This window comes from Gracilinanus agilis, chromosome 1 (assembly GCF_016433145.1).
Source record: "Gracilinanus agilis isolate LMUSP501 chromosome 1, AgileGrace, whole genome shotgun sequence".
Taxonomy (NCBI): Eukaryota; Metazoa; Chordata; class Mammalia; order Didelphimorphia; family Didelphidae; genus Gracilinanus; species Gracilinanus agilis.
This window is the reverse complement of record NC_058130.1, coordinates 709,277,337-709,300,668: the sequence shown is the minus strand read 5'-3', so window position 1 is coordinate 709,300,668 and position 23,332 is coordinate 709,277,337. Positions and strand designations below refer to the sequence as shown.

At 38.0% G+C, this 23,332-nt stretch overlaps 1 protein-coding gene across 9 annotated transcripts in view; it reads right to left on the bottom strand.

Annotated features, from left to right (window-relative positions):
* The window catches only part of SMARCA4 (SWI/SNF related, matrix associated, actin dependent regulator of chromatin, subfamily a, member 4), a 100,512-nt gene extending 86,845 nt beyond the window's left edge, over positions 1-13,667 (bottom strand). For all 9 annotated transcript variants that reach the window (XM_044670164.1, XM_044670106.1, XM_044670115.1 and 6 more), the window contains exon 1: positions 13,431-13,667. In XM_044670164.1, the coding sequence (XP_044526099.1) occupies positions 13,431-13,652 (222 nt within the window). In that variant the 5' untranslated portion in view covers positions 13,653-13,667. The remainder of the gene's footprint in view (positions 1-13,430) is intronic.
* Positions 13,668-23,332: the final 9,665 nt, after the last annotated feature.

Genomic DNA, 23,332 nt, shown 5'->3' with positions numbered 1-23,332 from the left:
GCCCTCTTTGTGTGTAATAGAATATCCTATTTTTCTTATTCACTCAAGTTTCTCTTGGTGTCCCCTGCTATTCACCCCCTCTTTCCCATCCCCCATGTCATCTTAGATTATTTAGTGTTCCACCCTCACCCTGTGAATTATTCTTCTGATTACTATAATAGTGGATACTATAATAGTGAATAGAGTTCACTACAGAGAATTATACATAACATTTCTCTACATAGGAATACATATAATTAGATCTTAATGAGGCCCTTAAAAAGGCAAATTTAAAAATTATAATTTTTCTTTCTTTCCCCTCTGTTTCTTATTTACCTTTTCATGTTTCTCTCGATTTTTGTGGTTCGATATCAAACTTTCCATTTAGCCCTGGTCTTTTCTGTGCAAATACTTGGAATTCTTCAATTTTGTTGAATGCCCATACTTTCCCCTGGAAATATATAGTCAGTTTTGATGGGTAGTTGATCCGTGGTTGCAGGCCCAGCTCTCTTGCCTTTCTGAATATTGTATTCCAAGCCTTACAGTCTTTTAACGTGGAGGCTGCCAGATCCTGTGTGATCCTGATTGGTGTTCCTTGATATTTGAATTGTCTCTTTGTGGCTTCTTGTAAGATTTTTTCCTTTGCTTGAAAGCTCTTGAATTTGGCAATTACATTTCTGGCCGTTTTCTTCTCTGGATCGAGTGTGGTGGGTGTTCTATGAATCCTTTCAATGTCTATATTGCCCTCTTGTTGTAGGACTTCAGGGCAATTTTGCTGAATAATTTTTTTTAGTACGGAGTCCAGGTTTCTATTAATTTCTGGTTTTTCTGGAAGACCAATTATTCTCAAATTGTCTCTTCTAGACCGGTTTTCTTGGTCTGTCACTCTCTCATTGAGATATTTCATGTTTCCTTCTATTTTTTCAGTCTTTTGACTTTGTTTTATTTGTTCTTGTTGTCTTGAGAGATCATTAGCTTCTAATTGCTCAATTCTAGCCTTTAGGGACTGGTTTTTGGCTCTAAACTTTTCGTTTTCAGCTATGATCTTTTGGTTTTCTTTTTCAATCTGGTTCACTTTGCTTATCAGTTCATTTGATTTCTGAGCCTCACTTTCCAACTGCAAGATTCTACCTTTTAAACTGTTATTTTCTTGCCAGATCTCTTCCATCTTCCTCAGGATCTCAGTTTTAAACTCTTCCATAGCTTGTGACCCGTTTTCCTTATTTGAGGAGGGTCTGGATGCTTGTTTGTTCTCCTCCTCTGTTTGCTCGGTTGTCTGGATTTTCTCCGTGTAAAAGTTGTCGAGTGTTAAAGACTTCTTTTTCTTGTTGTTTATCTTTCTCTTCTGAACTTCCTGAGTCTGGGTAGCCATCATTAGCCCAGCAGCTTCTCAGCTTTATCCTCGCGCTCGGGGTCTGTCCGTGCGCGGTCTTTTGGCTCCTGAGGTCTGAGTTCTGGTTTTTTCCAAGGTCAAGCCCCCTGGTGGACCCCCTTGCTTGATCCTCTGCAGGAGGTTCCTTTACAAGTCTCAGGGCGCTGCTTCCACAGTCCTATACCCGCCTACGCTGGTTCCCCGGGTTTCAGAGCTTTAGCTCGTGGCTGTGTCTGCCTCCACCCACGCCTCCGCCGCTCCTACGCTCTGCTCCCGCGCTCAGATTTTGTGTGGGTTCTTTGGCTTATTGGGGTCCCAAATCTTGCTGCTCTCAGGAACAGGCCCTGTAGCTGCCAATGACTCGATGGGTGCCCCAAACTTGCTCTATTTCTTTTTAACTGGCTTCGGCGCTATAGGTGGTGTGTGTGGAGGGGGTGGGGGTGGGGTGGCTGCTCAGCCCGCGATTTAGTGAGAGCTGTTTCACCCCTTTATAGCATGGAAATGTCCCAATTCCACGTACCTTCCACGCTGCACCCTGTTGTGGGGTTCCTCCGTTCGTCTGGACTTGTTTTTATGTCCCCTTGAGGAGTTTTGTGTGTTTTGGTCAGGAGAGGTTAAGAGCTGCTTTTTACTCTGCCGCCATCTTAACCCGGAACCTCCCCTAATACTCTTAAGAGTAAGTTTTATCAGACTAACCTCATCATTTTTTAACCACATAGACCAGAAAAATATTTTACAAAGTTTCTCACAACTTCCTTGTTAGGTAAGAGAAGAATGATTTGATTGCCTTGGTCTAAAAAAGAATGCAAGTACTCTGATGATAGCATGTGTGTCAGAGTTCCATCCTTGGCCAGATCTATTTCACATTGTTATCAGTGATCTGAATGGAGATATAAGCCCAGATCCTCTGACTCCACAGAGAATCCTCATTCCACTTTACAAATATGAGGTTTCCCATACTCTAAACTGTACAATTTTTGGTGCCTACATCATCAATAGTGAGGAGATTCTTTTTTGGAAATAACATAAATCAGAGTTAAAGTACAGAATATACTTTGCAAGGTATTGATTGTGAGAGGACTGGAAACCATCCCAGATAAGAATCAGTTGAAGGAAGTGGGAACATTTTAGCCTGAAGGAGAAGAATCATTTGACTAGCAGGATGGTCAGGTGGAAGGAAGATTGAATTTATTCTGTTTGGTCCCAGAGGATAAGATAGGAGTATAATAGGTAGATTCTGGCTTGTTGCAAGGCCTCTTTATCAAAAAGTCAGAAGAACTGTCCAAGGAGGTAGTAGGACTAAAGACCTCAATTTGAGGTTTTAGAGCAAGATAACTATTTCAGGGAATTTCAGGAAGAAGATGAGACTATTGAGACTAAGCATCCTTTTAAAGACCCTTTCAGATGTGAAAATCTGTAATTTTTACTAAACCTAGTCAAGAAATTCTAAGACCTCAAAGATCTGGGACTCAAACAACATGCCTGGATGCTGCAAAGACTGGGACCTCAGGCAAAGGCTTAATTAATGCTATCTTGAGCCATAGGCTCCCTCAAACATCAAGCCTAATAAAGAGCCAAGAACATGCTCCCCTGTGTGGGATATCTCCTGAATATCACTCTTCCCAATCAATTGTAAAAGTGAAATTTGGGAGATGTCATCTTTAAGTATATATATGTATTTTCTATGGACACGGAGAAATTATCAAACTACATTTCCCGTGGTCCAACGGGTTTCTGGTTCCGGTTCCGGTTCTTTGGGCGTGGGGAGGCCTACCTCTCCACGCAGAGAAGAGTTTAAATCTCCTGGGTTAGGAGGGAGTGGCCGCTTGCCCAGCAGACTGAGGAAGAGGTAATAATGACTGGGGCGGCAATTTTGAATTCTTACAAGCGCGTGGTCAAATGACTTTATCTATCAGCATGGCTTTAATTAAAATACTAATTTATATTATTATAGCAGCCTTTATTATTTTTTGTCCTTATACAAAGGATAACTATAACCAGAGGTATCAAAAATAAAATTCACAACATTCCTGGGTGTGGCCTGAACAAAATTAAAATATAGGAACTATTCTACTGTGTTGATAGATTAAAGGGAAAAACACACACACACACAAGCATGGTTTCAGAAGTCAATATGTGGCACTGAGGGATCCTTAGACATAGTTTAATAACACCTGTTTCCATTTGAGTTTGATATTACTGAGCCCTACTTCACATAAACCCCAAAGCCTTCTGCTGCCTGATCTTAATTAATTAGCACTGTAAAGAACTTTACAACCTGGAGGATGACTAAGACCAAAGATCCACACACCACTGTATGAAAGTACTGCATCCTAATAAAGACCCTAGATTCAAATTCAGCCTTGACAGCTTTCTGGAAGTCTGAAAATAGAAATGGTATATTTGAAAAGTGATCACAGAGGGACAGCAAGGGGGCACAATAGATAGAGCATCAAGCCTGGAGTCAGAAGGACTAAGGTTCAAATTTGACCTGTCATTCTTGGCTGTGTGACTCTAGACAAGTCAAGTCACCCCATTTGCCTCAACTATACAGCTTTTCCGATTTAAATTAGGTGCCTAATATTGATTGTAAGACAGAAGGTAAGGGTTTTTCAAAACGGTAATCACAGAACAAAGCACAGCTGGCAATACAGCTGATCAAGAGGTTATATCTAAATCTACTTCTTCCACTTTAAATCAACAAGCAATGGACTGAATAAAACAAACAAAAAAGGAATAAAAAAATTCATCCAAATAAATACTAGGTTTGAGTGATAATATTTGTATAACCCAGTGGAATTGCTTGTCAACTCTGGGAGGGGGGAGGGAAAAGGGGAGGGAAACAGTAAGAATCATGTAAGCATGGAAAAATTTTAAAGATTAAAATAAATAAAACAAAATAAAAAAATGCCTCTCCCCCTTATCCTTCAGCTAACAATCTCAGACCTATTTAAACTGAAACCTACTTTTCCCCCACTCCCTTTCCTCCTCTACCTTCTCTTCTTTCCTTTTTATTATGTTTTCTGTAATCCAAGTTTTACTATTAACAAATGCCTTTTCATTTTATATTGTTTCATATTCTTGGTTCTCTAAGAGAAGGTAATGAATTTCTGTCTATCTTTTCCAATGCTAATAGTTACTGTCACATCCCTGAATACACAGGGACAGGAGGAAGAAATACAAATGGCCACCCTGAGACCATTTCCTACCATCACTGCTCAGCAACTTCTCCATCAATATGTGTCATTCATTCCATAGATCATTGTTGCTGTGAACTTTTTGCCACAATATCACTCCTTTTCTTTACCAGTCATTTTTTATTTGTTTGTTTTTTTAAGCCCTTCCCTTTCGTCTTGGATTCAATACTGTGTATTGGCTCCAAGGCAGAAGAGCAATAAGGGCTAGGCAATGGGGTCAACTGACTTGCCCAGGGTCACACAGCTAGGAAGTATCTGAGGCCAGATTTGAACCCAGGAACTCCAGTCTGTGGGCCTGGCTATCAATCCACTGAGCCACCCAGCTGCCCCCTTAACCAGTCATTTTGACACCTAGCTGTCTTCCTCCCCCACCCTCTATCCTGACTTGGAAATGTCAATAAATCTGCTGACAAACACTCACACAATCACAGTTAGAAATGAGCTCAGAGTTCTAGTCATCCAGATTGTTTGAAGATCTCCAGTAAAGAGAAATACACCTCCCTCCTGTCCCTTTCCACTCTGGGATAGCACTAATTCTCAAGGAGTTTTCCCTTACATATTAAGCCTAACTCTGCCTCTCTCAATCTTCTACCTGGTGTTCAGCATAGAAGGAAATGTGTCAGAGTGAGGCATGATGATCTGTTCTTGACAAATCTATCCTGGCTCTTGGGGATCACTCTCTCCTTTTATACATTTCCACTAACAGTTCCTTTAAGAATAAACTCTAGAGGGGGCAGGTGGGTGGCTTAGTGGATTAAGAGCCAGACCTAGAGTCAGGAGGTCTGTTCAAATCTGGCCTCAGATACTTTCTACCTGTGTGACCCTGGGCAAGTCACTTAGCCCCCCATTGCCTAGCCCTTACCACTCTTCTGCCTGGGAACCAACACACAGTATTGAATCTAAGGCAGAAGGTATTAGTTTAGAAAAAAAGGAAGAATAAGCTCTAGAATTTTGACAGGAAAAAACTGAGCTCACTAGTCTAATTTATAGATTCTATTCTATTTTTTTCAAAAATTGGGGCAAAATCTCCTTTTCTTAACCAGCAATAATTCTCTTGTTCTTCATTATCTTTCAGAGATTTCTGATAGTGAGTCAACATCACATACACTAATTCTTTCAGAACATTGGGATATAGTTAATCTGTGCCTAGTGACCTGAAACCATCAAGGGTAGTGATTTCTTACTTTTTATCCTAGATGAAAATTTTGATTAATCAATTTTTTTCTAGCCTTTCCATTCCAAAAATCTTTCTCCTCTGGCAGAGAATATAGATGCAAATTAGGAGTTGAGCAGCTCCACCTTCTCTCAATATTGATCCAGTCACCCAGGGAAGTAGTCCCATCCTCTCTTTAAAATACCCCCTCCCTTTCCCCACTATAATTTTTAAAAACTTTTTCCCCCCCTTAGCCTTTGTCATCAGGATGAGTTCATTCTGAATTTTGGCACTCACAACACTATTCTTCACATGACCAGGACCATGCTATACTTTTATATTCAATCTCTATCCATCTATTACCAGCCCATGTCTCTGTAGTCAAAAGAATCTATTATTTGAATATTCCCTCAAATGATGCAGCCTGAAATCTGTCCATGCATGTCCAGTCTACTCAAATTTAGCCCATATCTTCCATAAATTTGCCACAGAGGGTACATCTATTATGCCAAGGCCCTTTTTGATTTCTTCTGACATTGTGAGGACAATAACAGCATACAGGATGTCCATCTCAAATCCCTCACCCTACCCATATGACCACCTCAACACTTTTTCCTATCACTAATAATACTCCTGAAATTTCTTTGAAATTCCTCGTTGGTTATATATCAGCCTGCTCACACACACCATAACCTTCTTCACTGCCCTTTATGCAATATTAATTTTTTTGGTCCCTCAGGGATTGTAATGGAATGAACATTCTATAATGAATCCATGTCTCACAGCCAAACACCATTACCAATAGATTGCTAGAAACTTAAAAAGATGAACCTGGGGTCACTATAGAAGCCTTTCAATAAAAAACAATCCAGACTACTCTCCTCCTGTTTTTACTTTTATGTCCAACTCACCACACATTTGTAGTTTCTGGCCCAGGTATATATCCTGATGGACAAGCTCTATAGACTATCCATCTAACTACATAGAATAATCTATATGGAAAAAGTGGGGCCAGATTTTTTTTCCAGAAGACTACAATATTCTGGGGCTTGATGCAACTAGCATGTTACCTACAAACAAGAGTATCTGAAATACTTCAACCTCCAGCTTGTGCCAGATTTCCTTCATCACAGTAGTAAGTACTTTGAGACAGCAACATCTCTATTTTATGGTTCATGTGATATTTATGATACAAGGATCATTGAACAGTTATTTTTCCATTGTGTTATTTTTGAAGGCATCATAAATTATTGTGACATACAGATAGGAGAAACCCCTTTTAAGGTATAATTCTGTTCTAAGAAATCAAATGTTTTTTTCATAACCCACAGACACTAATCGCAGTATATCTTGTATTCTTTCCATTTTTCAGGAAACTGCAAAAGAAAAGATGTGGTCCAGTGTAGAACATCATTTGCAAAACCCTGGTTGTGGGAGTATCTAAGTGGCTCAGAAGACTGAGAGCCAGGGTTACAGATGGGAGGTCCTAGGTTGAAATCTGCCTTCACACATTTCCTAGCTGTGTAACCTTGGGCAAGTCACTTAACCCCCACTGCCTAGCCCATACCATTCTTCTGCCTTGGAACCAATACTGGTTCCAAGACAGAAGGTATGGGGTTAAAAAACAAACCCTGATTGTTCCCTACTAATACCCTATGACTTAGATTCATGTGAAGATAAGATTCAAAGACTTTGTACTCATGATAAAGTAGACATGTAAATAGTTATTGAATATCACATGAGATAACATATTTAAAGTGTGTTGCACACCTTAAAGTCACACAGACACACACATGAATGGTAATAGAAGTCATGGTGGTAGTTGTAGAACTAGTTCTACTAGTATTATCCTGTGATCTTTTCTGTCTTCATTAATCCTCACCCAAGTACTCTCCCTAACATGTCTTTCCATTCTGGTTTTTGGTTTTTCTCACCTCCCTTTTTATCTACTCCATTTCCATTTCTTTCAAATAAGGCATATTCTTTTCTGGAGCTATATTTGACTCATGGGTCTCATCCTACCAAGTCACAGTAATATCTAATTAAGAGGTCACAGATACCATAGATACCTAATTAAGAGCCTCTTTCCATTAGAATGTCAAGTTCACCTGCTTTCAGTTCCAATTTCTCTATCTGTAAAATGGAGGTAATAATAGCATGTATCTTCACAGGGTTGTCATGAAGACCAAATGAGATAAAATATGTAAAATGCTTTGCAAATCTGCAAGCATTCCATAAGTGTTAGCTATTATTATTGTTGTTGTTATCATCATCACCATCACCATCTAAGAAGGTAGAGATATATATATAGGTAGTTTTCTCCCTTTAAAATTTAAAAAATCCTTCTGTTTAATTTCCAAGACTTTAGGCAACTAGACACAAAATTCCAGAATTACAGATCTGGAAGAGCCCTCAGAAGCCATATGGTCAAGAAGACAACCTGAAAAAAGATACCCCTACTAGGCAATAACTGGCAATAAACTTCTAGGAAGTTTTTCTTTATAGTATCACATCTAAATTTGCCTCTGCAATTTCTACTCACTGTTCCTAGTAATACTGTCTTCCTTGAAGACTTACCACAAGTTCTGTATGCTCTTTTTCAGGCTCAACATCCTCAATTCCTCTACTCTTAACTGAAGGATTGACTGATTAAATTCCTTTATTCAGGTTTCTAAGAAAGAGGTGACTCTTCTCCTTGCCAAAGTCAACCTCTCTGCTTGGCTCCTGGAACCTGACCCCTCCAGACTCTTCCTAGAAGCTTTTCATTCACCCCCTACTACCTCCTATATCTCATTTTCAGAAACATCCTTCTGTAGCCTCCTTCTCTAGTGCCTACAAATATACTTAAGTCTATCCCATCCTGGAAAATCTCCATTTTAACTCTACTATGTCCTTCAAGCTGCTATTATCTATTTTCTTCTCTAGTCCTAGAAAGAGATATCTCTATTTACTGCATCTACTTTCTTTCCTACTCTTTTCTTATTGCCTTGTAACTCATCTTCCAACCTGAACCCTCCACTGAAAATGTTCTCCACAGAAACCAAACTGCAGGATTTTCCTTATCCTTTACACCTATCTTTCTCCATCTACCTACCTCTTCTTCGACACCTGCTCAGTTTTTAGCTCTCTGCTCTTTTCTGCTTCCCCTACAACTGGCTCTTCCTTGTCAGCCTCCCTATTAGATCATCCCCCATCTCCCAATCATTATCATTCATGTCCCTCAGATCTTTGTCCCAGACCCTATTCTCTCAGTGAACCCATCTACCCATCTTCTTCCAAGGATTTAAGTATCATTTCTATGCAAAAGACTTCCAGTCCTTCTCCCTTTAATGAATTTCAATCCTTAAACTTAACTGCTTGCTAGATATTTCTTCCTGGACATCCTATAGACATTTTAATTTAACATGTCCAAAACAGAACTAATTATCTTTTCCCCCATCCCTATCCCACCCCCAAACCTACCCCTCATCCAAACTTTCCTATGTCTGTTGAGGATACCACCATTCTCCCATTCACCCAGGTTTGTAACCTTGGAGTCATCCTTGAGAGGCAGCATGACGTAGTGGATAGAGCGCTGGACTTGGAGTCAGGAAGACCTGGGTTCGAATCCCGCCTCAGACACTTACTAGCTGTGTGACCCTGGACAAGTCACTTAACCTCTCTCAGTCTGAGTTTCCTCATCTGTAAAATGGAGATAATAATACCTGTAGCACTTACCTCACAAAACTGATGTGAGGATCAAATGATAATGTATATATAAAATCTTTTGCATACCTTAAAGGGCTATATATAAATGTCAGTAATTATTATTCCTTCCCCCTCACCTCCATATCCAATTAGTTGCCAGGTCTTACTGAGTCTACTTTCACAATACTTGTATTGTGATATTTATATTCTATCCTCTTCTCTCTACTCAAAATTTTCCAATTAGTTCAGGCCTCATTATTTTTACCCTGGCCTATCATAATAACCTCTTAATTGGTTTCTCTGCTTCTAGTCTCTCTCTTTTCCAATCCATCCTGAAAAGTTTCTAAAGCAATATTCCCAAGAAATATATCTGATCCCTTATCTAAAAGCTTTCAGTGGCTCCTTAGTATCTCAGTAATACAAATGTAAACACCTCTGTCTGGTATTTAAGATTCTTCACAATCAAAGGCTTTGCAACCTAATTTAATCCTACTTTACCTACCAGGCTTTAAAGCACAACTGAACATCTAGCCTTTTCCTGAACTCACCATTCTCTGGTTCACCTACATTCATGTAGGCTTGGAGAATACTCCATTCTTATCTCTTAGAATCCTTATCTTCTTTTAAAACAAATCTCTGATACCACTTTGCCAATGAAGTCATGCTTAATCTCTACAAATTTTCTTTTTCCTTCAATTTATTTTATAGTTATTTTTGTACATATTGCAGCCTTCCCCAATATAAAGTAAGCTCTTTGAGAGTAGGGCCTATTTCCATGTGAAACAAAATGAAAGAGTACAGAACAGGTACTAAATATCTAGTTGTTAAACTGGACTGAATCAATTATTCTGCCACCAATCACACCATGTGGCATCATTTATTTACATAAGCAGTCTCTGAAAGAGACATGGGTGTGATGACAGCATTACATAAAAATAGCTGTTAATGTGGCAGTTGCCTTTTCCCTTCTTTTCATGTCTAGGTCAATCCTTGAGTTTTTAATGCTTCCCAAATTAGAGTGTTAAGTACAAAGACTACTGGTACAATATGTACTCATCTTGCCTTTGGTTCTTACAAAAAGGCATGGAAATAATTTCCTGAATTTTGTGTTTCTTTAGAAGCAACCTAAAACTTACCTTTTAAGAATGCAGAATTAGCAACAATGAAAAGCCTCTCTTTATGAGCACCCACAGTTTAGTTAGTAGCCTCTCCTTGAGGAATGGCTCATGGAGATAATTCCTTAACACTGAACATACATATATGAACTATTTGCAACATATAAGGGAAGATTTGCAGGATGCCAAATCACAAAAGACACAGTCCTTTGTCCTTAAAGAATTTGTAATCTAAGTGAAGAGACAAATAAATGAAAATTCAAACAGACAGAATGATTAAATACAATAAAAGATAAAACAAAAGATGCCACAAAGCACCAGGCATTAACTACCAAATTAGTTGTCATATACATGGTAAAACTACAAATTCAGAAGAAAGTAGCATTAGCTTGAGTAGCAAGATCTCATAAAAGTAGGACCCAAACTAGAATTCAAGGGACAGAGAGATTTGAACAAGTGAGATAAAAGGGAGAGAAAATGGTATGAATAAAGACACATAGGAAGGATGCTCAAAAGAAAAGAAGTGAGCCAGTTTAGCTGGTAGAAAGGATTGAGGTCCTAGAAAATTGCTCCCAGGAAAGGAGCTGGGGCTGACTGTGGAAGGCCTGGAAAACAAGCTGAAAGCTCTGAACCAGCCTAGAGGCAGCAGAAAACTATTTAGGGAGTATGAGCTCGGAAATAATGTGCTGCTCCAAGAAAGGATTTGGGAAATGACTTTGAAGGGAGGATGTAGAATGGATGTGGAAAGAGCACAGAGGTAGGAATACTGTTAAGAAACCTGTTGTAGTAGTCAAAATGGGAGGGTTGACAGTAGTAGGAATGGAAAGAAAGGAATGAAATGGATGTAATAAGCAAGAAGGAAAAAAAGAATGAATAAGACTTTGTGATTAAGTAAGTAGACTCAAAGAAGAGTCAAAGAACTAGAAGTTTTGTTCCTTAGTGATCAAGAAAATGGACATCTGGAGGAAAAATTGATTTGGGAAGAAAATGATGAGCTTGATTTTAGATATGCTGAATTTAAAGTAACAACAGGATATTAAGTCCAGGAGTCAGTATGGATGTAGGACTAGAACCTGGGAGAAAAGAAAATGAAGGCTATGCCAAGTTATTATGAATTAAAACCCAGGTGTCAGTACAAGCTATGGAGGTCAGTATTTCTGGATGCTACCATTTAAAAAAAAAAAAGAAGAGGAGAGGAGAGGAGAGGAAAGATATCGATAGGAAAGAAAAGATGTCAATAATGCTTAACTGTGTGACCCTGGATAAATCCCTTAATTCCATTTGCCTAGGACTCTGCCCTTCTGTCTTTGAGAGTTGTTATTAAGACAAAAAGTTTAAAAAAAAAATGATAACATTTTCTTGAGGAAGCTAAGTAGGTAAGAATTGGAAGAGTGAAGGAAGAAAGTATAAAAATGTCATTATTTCTGCAAGACTGATTGAAGTATAATTAACAGATCTCTGAGTAGTGAAAGGAAGAAGAAAAAGGTGAGAATTCTCAGACAGAGGGAAAAAAGGAAGTCACAGAAAAGTCAGGTCAGACAATTGGTTTTCTGCAACCATGTAACCACTGAGACTCAGAAGATTAGCTATTGTCTAGAGAGCCTTGAGAATGAGTGAATGGGAAACAAGGAGGGAAAGGGAGAGTGTAACCAAGCATTTGCATTTACAGAATTGCTTTAGTTTCCAAAGAATTACAGTAGCACATTAGTAAAATGTTTCCAAAAGCTACTCAGAAAGGACCCTTCTGGACAATTCATCCACACAGCTGGGAATGACAAACTCAGAATGGTTTTCTTTTCATAGAAGTTGGAAAAGTATGACTCTTCCCTACTTTGAAAATAAGCTAGAAAAGAGAAATGTATATATAACAAGGAGTGGGTTCCACATAAAGGAAAACATGCTGGAAATGAACAGACGTCATTTCTAGAAGCAAATTATTTACTAATCATAACAACAAATAAAGCAATAGTTGCCATATCTGTTTTTTTAAGAAACCTCTATAGCTCTCTTCAGTTTTTACCTTTTCCTCCAAGGCACCAACTGTCTCACTACCAAAACCATTAAATTCCAACTTTTTTTGATCATCCCATTAATCCCCAGAGAGATTCACCCTATCGATTATTCTGCTTTTAACCTATATATTGTTTCTTTTTCAGACAAGAAAAAGTAGCCTCAATAGGCGCTAACCCAGTTTGTCACCAACAGTAATATTACTTTACACATGTATAATGCATATTATGTTATTATGCATATAACATATATATGTTCACATATATATGTTAAAGTGCTTTATCACCTCTCATTTGATCTTAACAACTAGGCAATAGATATGCCAAATGGTATCTTCCCCATTTGACAGATGAGTAACATGAGGAACAAAGGTAAGAAAACTGACTTTAAGTTATGGAGCAGGCCAGTGGGAGAGCTAAAACAAGGGCAGCAGCAAAGCTTCCTGGTCTCTCATCTAAGGCTTTCCCCTTAACACTGTGTGCCACACACACATTATACAAGATCTAGACTCATTCTATCACAACATTCTACCACTGTTTAAAGCCTCTTTAGAAACTGAAATTATTTTTCTATATTCAATTCTATTATGTCTAAGATATTTTCTCCAAAAAAAGGAAAATAAATTCTCCATCTTACCAAAACCAATTTGAATCTTGTTATTGGCATTTATAAGGAAAGCAATGAATTAAAAAGTATCTATCTTTCTAAATTCTTAAGTAGTCAAGTTTACCAGTTTGAAATTAGTAGACCATTGATAAGAGATTTAAAAACAATTTTAAAAAACCCTAAGAAATGGCTCCATCTTTTCTTTAGATATGGGGTAGGAGAGGGAGGGAATGAAAATAATGTGTTAGGAGAAAATGATCTAATGTATATAAATGAATCTTGGAATAAAAAAAGTTTCCATTACACATTACCTTATGCATTTGATGCATGTTATCTTGAGGATAGCCTCCAGGACCCTGAGGAGGTATGGGATGTCCTGCTGAAGGTGGCCCAGGGCTGGGGCCCATCATGCTGTGTGCAGAACCAGGTGAAGGTCCAGGACTAGGGCCCAGCATAGCACCAGGGGATGGGCCAGGCCCAGGAGAGGGTCCTGGCCGAGGTGTTCCTCCCAGGGGTGGATCTGGAGTAGACATCTTCAAAGGAGTTGCTCAAAATAGTCTCCTACTGCCTACTGGGCAATAAAAAGTCTAGGGTTAGTTGGTGAGCACAAGCCATTTAAGCCTTAATTCAAGAAAAATACAGGACTTACCACTGAGTACAAGCATCTAAGTATTAACTAATAGGGCTTGTGATTTTGAAAGTTTTAAGTGAAAATGAAAGAAAAGTGATAAGGATTACTAGATGGAAATAGCAAAAATATGACTTTTCTTGATGAATACTTTATATCAATATACTATGTACAGTAATATTTGTATTAACTGGACTCCTCAATTAACCAGAATGGGTTTTTTGGATATTCCACTTTCAGGAAGAGACAATTAAAAATCTTTATTTAAAGATGCTGCAGCTCTGGCTCTGGGGAGGCTGCTGCCTCTTCTCCCAAAACAAGAGATCCCACAGGCGAAGACACCAGAGGTCTGACTGCTGTGACAGTGGCAGTGGGCACAGCCTGCAATCTGGGGGCTGCTGCTGATCTAGTGCCCCAACCTAAGAAGAGAAAAAGAGACCATTCGTTGACTCTACTCCCTTTTCTCTTTACTCCTTAGCCTTCTCTGTAATTGCCTGGATTTGAATTATTTATTTTCTTAGGGGATGGAGAGAATCATGATCTATTACTTTATTTTATCTCAAGCCACCAGAATTCAAACCATCCCCTTCCTCACTTATCCTAAGCAACAATAAAGTTTTGGGGTTTTTTTCCTGCTCAAAAAACAAGAAACTTTATAGTAAGGATTTCTTCAAATCTTTTGTTTAGTGCTACTGATGCTGGGATGGGAATTGGGCCTAAAATTTCACTGGGGCAAGGCACATAACTCCAACCCTGCCACTTAAAGTCCTAAGGACATTTATGAAAGATTATTTAAAACAAAGGTGAAAAAGAACTATTAAAAATTCATACAAATGAGAATATCCAATTCTTCAAGAATTTTAGTTATTTAAAACTCAGCATATATCCTTATTGGGAAAAGCAGTGGAGAAAATTTTCTCCTCTTAAAGTTCAAAGAAGTCGTTTTAAGTTCAAACTATCCAATTTGGGGTTGTGGCCTTATAACAGAGTCCTTTATAATGTGATCATTGTGATTTTTAAAAATATATCATTTGGGGGCAGCTGGGTGGCTCAGTGGATTGAAAGCCAGGCCCAAAGACTGGAGGTCCTAGGTTCAAATCTGGCCTCAGACACTTTCTAGCTGCATGACCCTGGGGGCAAGTCACATAACCCCCATTGCCTAGCCCTTACCACTCTTCTGCCTTAGAACCAATAAGCAGCATTGATTCTAAGATGGAAGGTAAGGGTTTAAATAAACAAACAAACAAACAAACAAACGAATGAATGAATAAATAAATAAATAAATGAATGAATAAATGTGTATGTGTGTGTGTATATATACATCATTTGATGTTTTAGTATAAGTGGCAAGACTCCAATATGGAGCAACTTCGGCTAAGTGATCCTACTTGTTACGAACATACAAACAATTACAGACAGCTTAAAGTTTTCTACTATAATAATTTATTCTGACCCTGTAGCAAACATATAAATTATCATAGCTCCTGACTAGAGGAAACGCCCAATCACTGCAAACACACTAACAACCTATTTCTGGAATCCTGATTATGGTTATGGACCCTTACCAAAAATCTGGTCTCAATGGATAATTTACCCCACCCAAATCTGGTATAGATAAATGACCCAGAAAATTTCCCCACCCCAATTGGTGATTAGGAATGCCCCCTCCAATATCTGACATTGGTTACCTGTTTTCAACCAAGTCCATCTTTAAAGAATAAAACTTTCCTGCTCAAATCCCACACTAAGCATGTATTCCATGAAGATTTGCCATTGTATATTATCTCCTTCACTTAAGTAAATCTGACCCTCAGTGGATAAATTTCTGCGTTGCTATATAGTATATAATGCTTTAGTTTTTACCTCCCTGCGGAGATGCAAAGTAAAGCTCATATTTGTACTAGCTTCTGAGCACCAATTATCTGTAAATCCTCAAACCCCTGTTCTAACCTGAGTCATGAGGTCAAATAGAGCACATAGGATCCAGGAACAAGAGTGGAATTACTAATAATTTGCATATTCTCTTCAGTATTGGTCTGAAAGCTGGGAGAGTAATCAGAAATGGAGATCGTGTGACCCATGTGGAATATATCATCCATGGCCAAAAGAGTAGATTGCAAAAGAGCTGCACCACTGGTACTTAAAGATCTAAAATCTTTCCTGAATGAAGCCACATAGCAAAAGCTCTTGGGAACAGTTATTCACATTTACAGATGGAAGAACCAAAGAATTATATCAAAGTGAAAATCCCTCACTAAGGTTGGAATAGACAACATGGAAGTATTATAAAGGTCAGGAGGCAGTGAGGGTTAGTGGAAAGAGTGGGAAGCTGAGTTCAAGGGTTAACCCTGAAACAAACTGTAAGATCATGAGCAAGGCACTTCACTTTTTAAGCTTCAGTCTTATCTATTAAATGGGGATAATCTTTGTAGTCTCTACTGCACAGGGTTCTAAGGAAAGCATTTTTTATGAACCACAGAGCTATAAAAACAACCTATCATCAGCTCTCTCATATCCCAGTTTTTCACCTCCAAAGATTTATAGTATACAGTACTTGGTTGAAAAGGTTATATTGTCAATTATTATAAATAACATTCCCTCTCTCATGGAGGGGAAAATGCAACTGAGAAGATAAAAACAAAAATAAGTTTGGAGGGGAATATCGAGAAATGAGTAAATACTAAGCTATATTATATATTAGATAAGCTATACTACACTCTCAGAAAGCCTATGTTGCAAGTCAATAGCCATCTGACAATTCAGATCATTTAATAAGAATGCTATTCAATAAGAATTTAATAAGGTGGCTCAGTGAAGTGAGAACCAGGCCTTAAAAATCAGAGGTGCTGGGTTCAAATGTGACCTCAAACACTTCCTAGCTCTGTGACCATAGGCAAGTCACTTAACCCCTACTGCCTAGCCATTACCATTCTTCTACCTTAGAACCAATATGCAGTTTGATTCTAAGACAGAATGTAAGAGTTTAAAAAAAATTTATTTATAGTCAATATTCTATTAGAATGAGATGGGGTACCTACCTGTCATTCTCAGCATTCAAGTGGGCAACAATTTCAAAAAGACAATTTGTCTTATATCCCCAACACTCCTCCTTTCCTTTCCCAAGGAACAATGTCACTGACAAAATGTATAGTTTGGAAAGGTACACAACAGAACTCCTGACTAGGCATAGGGAACTCCCATAACTTAATCTCAGCTCACCATGGATGCTGGCAAAATATATATATTTCTTTTCTCAAAGATAAAAATAGTAATTAATGGTAATTTAAAGAACACAGATTCATTTCCATGAAAGATTTTTTAAATGCCATTTCCCAAAAGAAGCTGCCATTTCTGAACTGTCAGGCCACAATGGAACAGGGAAATAACTGTTCATCACATGGGAAAGCATATTCTTTTCTGGCTATAATGCTTTGACACACTATTTTTGAACAGACACACACAAGAGATTATAAAGGAAGAAATTAAGAAACTTTTAAAACTTCAAAGCTGGAAGCCTTTATACACTTTTTTAACTGTTGAGCTTGGTTTCACATATAGGTTTTAAATTTAGGACTCAGGTGCTGCATGTAAAAATAATCATTAGAAAGTAGATAGGGCTTAAAGAAAAGAAAAACAGAAATGTGTGGGAGGCCTAAATGTTTCATGTTTCCTTGGAGATGAAAGGGAGAGAGCAATTCTTAAAATGGAATACTAAATTAATTATGAACTATTTTGGCCTCCCATTTCTCAATCAAGAGGAAGATATAGCTAGAATTTGGGGGCTTGATGGGACTTCAAAGGTTACCTCAACCCATGCTTTTACAATGGGCTACCCTTAACAGATAGCTTAGTCTAATCTAAGGACTTAAAGGGGAAAAAATTTCACAATCTCCTTTAGTGATAAAGTTTCAGTGTCCAACAACCTACAGTCAATAAAAATTTTATTCTAGTTAACTAATCTCCTTCCTTCGGAAACTGGAACCCACTGCCCACAGGGAGTGAAGTGGAAGGTATAAAACTTATCATTCCCATAGAAACCTTTTAGTATAAATGTGGTCATGACCTCCCCTCTCCCTGATTTTCACTAATCCTTTCCAATGTACTCCACACTAGGACTTTTGCTACACCTGTTGCATATGACTGACCAGGTATTATTTATTACATCCCTTTTCCTGAAAGAAAAGTTCTAATTAAAGGGAAGTCTTACAAATAGCCCATGTGCTCAGAAGCAAAGATTTTTCTAATTAATCTTTTAAAAGCTGATTCCAGGGGCAGCTAGGTAGCTCAGTGGATAGTCAGGACCTGGGTTCAAATCTGACCTCAAACCCTTATTAGCTATGAGACCCTGAGATTTGAAAGTATACAAGTAAATACTTTCATAGATTTAGATAGAAAAGATTTCAAAGGTGATGAGTCTAACCTATTCATTTTATAGTTGGAAGAAACTTGAGGTGGAAGTCAAGTTCTTTGCCTAAGGTCACACTAGGTAAAAAGTGGCATTATAAAGTATGTACAAATGAAAAGTCCATCTTCCAAGTGCTTGCCACAATCTTTCTTTCTACAGCCCAGATCTGATCCTGTTATTTTTTTTTTTAATCACAAACTTATGATCTTGAGGAAGCCTATTAATCCTGAAGTTTAAAGAGAAAAGATTTCCTCCACCCCCAGCCTAGTCCTTTATGCCCTCTAACTTTATTCCTTCAGGCATTCTGTCAGACCAAATTGGGCTTTGAGCATTCCTTGAGCTCAATACTCTAATAACCTATTGTTGTACAATTTGTACAAGCCTCCTTGCTTCCAGGTAGCCTCAGCTAAAATCTCATCTTCTACAAGAAGCCCTCCTCAATCCCTCTTAATTATTTCCTATTTATTCTCTATATAGTTTGCACATATTTATGTACTCACTGTTCCCCTCATTAGACCGTAAGTTCCATGAAGATAGGGGCTGTCTTTTGTATTGCTGATCCTTAGTACAGTGCCTAGCCTAGCACAAAGTAGGCGATTAAAATACTTCTTGGCTAGGCTTGACAAATGAGTCTTTTAAGAGTAGAGGCCTTTTGCCTTTTTGTATCTTCAGCATTGGCACAGTGCTTAATATATGTTTACTGACCGACAAATCAATGTCTGGAATACATTTCCTTGTATTTCACTTTTCAGTTAGAACATGACTATTTAAGAATCCAATATCCAAGTGAGGTACTGTTTCCCTTCCTTTGAGGCTCAACTTGGGGACTATCACCTTTTTTTTTTTAAACCCTTGTACTTTGGTGTATTGTCTCATAGGTGGAAGATTGGTAAGGGTGGGCAATGGGGGTCAAGTGACTTGCCCAGGGTCACACAGCTGGGAAGTGGCTGAGGCTGGGTTTGAACCTAGGACCTCCTGTCTCTAGGCCTGACTCTCACTCCACTGAGCTACCCAGCTGCCCCTGGACTATCACCTTTAAGAAATTGTCTTCATGTCTTTTTTCCTTCTCACATTATATTCTACTTAAATTGTTGAGTATTATATTCTCCCAGTAGAATGTAAGCTACTTGAAGGCAGAGTATGTGTCTACATTTGTATTTCTAGTACCTAGTAGTTTAATTTTTTTCTTTGTATCGCCAATAAAGTCAACAGTGTTTTGTGGTAGCAGAAGTTGGCTGAAATGATTTTCACCATTCCTCAATTTATCATTTGTCTTTCTGCCCTAGTAAATGAGGAGATCTTGATGACAGGGTGTGAATTGCATCTATTTTTATGCTCCCAGTGCTTAATCTGGTATCTTGCACATGAGGAAGGGGCACTTAATACATATTTCTATTAAGTATAAAAAGAAACATCCTGCAATAGGAGGACAAACCTAGCATGTGTATGCTAATCTATTTCCTTTTTAAAAGGTGGTAGAACTATACATTATAAGTAGTTTCCTAGATTTTCTCATAATACTAGATGAAAGACTATAACTTACATGTCAAAGGAACACTATTTTAGCAACTAGGAATGCTTATTATCATAAATTACAATGTTTTCTTATTTCAACCTTGAAGGAAGAAATGCCAGATTAATTGATACAAAAGATGCTAATGTATTTAGCCTTGACAAATATATATCCCTTTATTTCAATTACATTTAGCAAATAATTGTGTCCTATATAGATGGTACACTGACACTTAAAGAATGAAAACTGAAAACTAGATCCTAGATTCTAATGATAACCCAGGAGAGAACTTGGGCAACCTGAGTAAGAGTGAGTATTTGTCATCTTATAATTTCACTGAAATGCCACAAGAAATCATCTATTGGGTCTATTACTTGCCAAGCACTATGGTTAGTTGCTGGAGATATAGACAAAAACATGTAAGACTCAAAGAGCTTATATTCTATTGGGGAGAGAGGTAAACATTCACACAGATATATAAAATATAGAAAGAGTTTAAGTACAAAGTAATGGAAGGTGTAGGGCCAAGATTATCCAAACTAGACTAAGTGGGAAGATTGGAAAAGGATTCCTATGGAAGTCCAGACTTGAGTTGGGTGAGGCATTTGATACTGTTTTTCTGACAAATGATGCTTCAAGAAAAGAGATATCATTGCCTTTAGTTAGACCACCTGCTTCTTGGGCCATTGGTCCATGACAGAACAGAAAAATATGAATTTGACACCCCAAGGAGTCACTTCTGTTTGTTTCCAACCAATTTAAGTATTTAACTGTATTTTAAGCTATGGAGTTATAAAAGAAGTAGGAGTCTGGATATAATCCCCTTTCCTAAAGAACCATTTTTATGACTTTTTCTCACCTAAATGTTCAAGTTTTACTCTCTACCACACTCCCAACTGATAAATGAACTTGCAAATAAAGTAGAATTTCTGTTTAATGGTAAATGGTCATATATACAAACAACACTGAAATGAAAATTTATATTTTCCTCCTAAAATAAGAGTGCTGCAGTGGATAAGAGTATCAAGCCTAGAGTTGGGAATATTTGAGTTCAAATCTGACCTTAGACTTCATAACTGTGTGACCCTGGTGCACACATTAACCCCCATTGTTTAGCCTTTGCCACTATTCAATCTAAAAGTTGATACTAAGACAAAATATAAGGGTTTTTAAAAATTGGTGCTAAATCACAATGCTAAAAATTCAGGAAATATTATACCTTAAATGTTTGCTTTGTCCTCAAAGAGACAAAGGCAAATTTAAGTAATTTCCTCTCAACAACTACCAGTTTTCTAAAATACTTTCACTTTTACATGCAACTTGAAAAACCAGTCCACACCTGGGAGCTCCCATTGAATCAGTGAAGAAAAGCTTTAAACTTTTCTTACATAAAACAATAAACCCATCCTCAGTCTCAGTCTAGACCAGTGATTCCCAAAGTGGGCGCCACCACCCCTGGTGGGTGCTGCAGCGATCCAGGGGGGTGGTGATGGCCACAGGTGCATTTGGAGGCAGTGAATAACTGTAAGGGGGCAGTGATAGTATGTGGCAGAGGGCACTAAGTAATATTTTTTTCTGGAAAGGGGGCAGTAGGCCAAAAAAGTTTGGTAACCACTGGTCTAGACGAACAGAATAGCTTCTCTTCTATATGCAGGCATCTTTCAAATTCATCACAGCTCATGTAAAAATAAAATTTATAACTTTAAAAATTACCTGTATAAACTGGGAAAGATAGAAATAAGCAATGGGATACATTTAAATCAAGCAAATCTTTGCCATCTTAATCAAATGTTTATGCATATTTATACATATATAAGTATATGGGGGAGAGGGACTAAATGAATCTTTTCATTCTTCAAAATCTAACTATGGTATAGTTTTTCTCCTATCTCCCTTCTTTGTTGTTCAGTTGTGACCCCAGTTGAGGTTTTCTTGGCAAAGGATACTGGGATGTTTTGCCATTTTCTTCTTTATCTCATTTTAACAGGTGAGGAAACTGAGGCAAATAGAGTTAAGTGACTTGCCCAAGGTCAAACAGATTACTACATTTGAGATGCAGGTCTTCCTAATTCCAGGCCTTGTGCACTACCCACTGGGCCACCTAGCTTTAAGTAGCCTTTTCTTTCCTTTTATAGATATGTTTCTCATGTCTCATAAATTTGTGAGGTGATTTTTTTCCCCAGCTAAAACTGTCACTTGATGTTCTGAACTAATGAGTAATGAGTAAACAGATATTTATTAGAATTTGGAATGTTACATATTTTTAAACCACCCTACCTTATTCTCTCAACTTTTTCTATTGTCTTATGGCAAAATTATGAAAATAAAATACTTAAATGAAACTGACCAACATGTAATTATAATGACCAAGAGAAGTTACTAAAGCCTTGAGGAAAAAAAATGAGAAAATGCATCTCTTTCCTTTCTTTGTAAAGGTGGAAGACTAGCAGTATGGATCCCTACATTTACTGTATTAGACTGGGTTAGCTTTTTTTGTTTGTTTTTAAAACCCTTACAATTTTATAATTATCTTACAATCTATACTGTGTATTGCTTCTAAGGCAGAAGAGTGGTAAGGGCTAGGCAATGGGGGTTATGTGACTTTCCCAGGGTCACACAGCTAGGAAGTGTCTGAGGCCACATTTGAAACCGGGACCTCCCGTTTCTAGGCCTCACTCTCAATCCACTGAGCTACCCAGCTGCCCCCTTGGATTAGTTTTAATGAATGGTCCCACAATCCCCCACCTTAAAATCCTTTGTTACAAGAATAAAATTGATTGGGATGGGGGGTGGGGGGGTGTAAAGAGTACATACAGTTGGAGGCAGCTAGGTGTTCAATGGATTGAGAGTCAGGCCTAGAGACAAGAAGTCCCTGGTTCAAATGTGACCTCAAATACTTGCTAGCTGTGTGACCCTGGGCAAGTCACTTACTGTCTAGCCCTTACCACTCTTTTGCCTTAGAAACAACATACAGTATTAATTCTAAGACAGAAGTTAAGGGTTAAAGAAAAAAGAAAAAAAAAAGAGGATATACAGTTGTGGCCCATATCCACTGATTCAATTAACTATGAGAGGAAAAATGTAAAATCTGGAAAATTCTAGAAAAGAAAAAAGAAAAACAAACTGGTTTTATAAGTCAAACTGCCTACCAGGCTATAACAAGGGGAAGCCCAGCAGCCAAGTACATATCCACACTCCGATGAGAAACTTTCTTCCAGTTTGCCTCTAGTGTTCTCGATGATCACATTATTGTAGCATCCTAACAATGCTTTTGTTTAAGAAAGCCCTTATTTTGTGTAATAATGGCCCTAAAGTGTAGTGGGGTAGTTGTGCCCTGTATCCACTGAATCAGTTACTCCCAATTAGTAGCAAGTGTTTTGTTTATCTCTGCCACTCATGGTAGATCTTGAAATGTTTCTCCCCTAGATACAGGAACCCTACTATATTTGGGGGGGGCAAGAGAAGAATATTCAAAAACAAAAGATACCATTACAACTTTTTTTAACTGAAGGTACTAAAAAACCAGAAACAAAGAAAGCCATGAATTGAAGAACTATGAAACAAAGTGCAGTATACATGAATGTAATGAAATATGACTTTAAAGAAACATGAGGACAAGTGTATGAACTGATAGGAAGTGAAATAAGCAGAACAAGGAAAATGATGC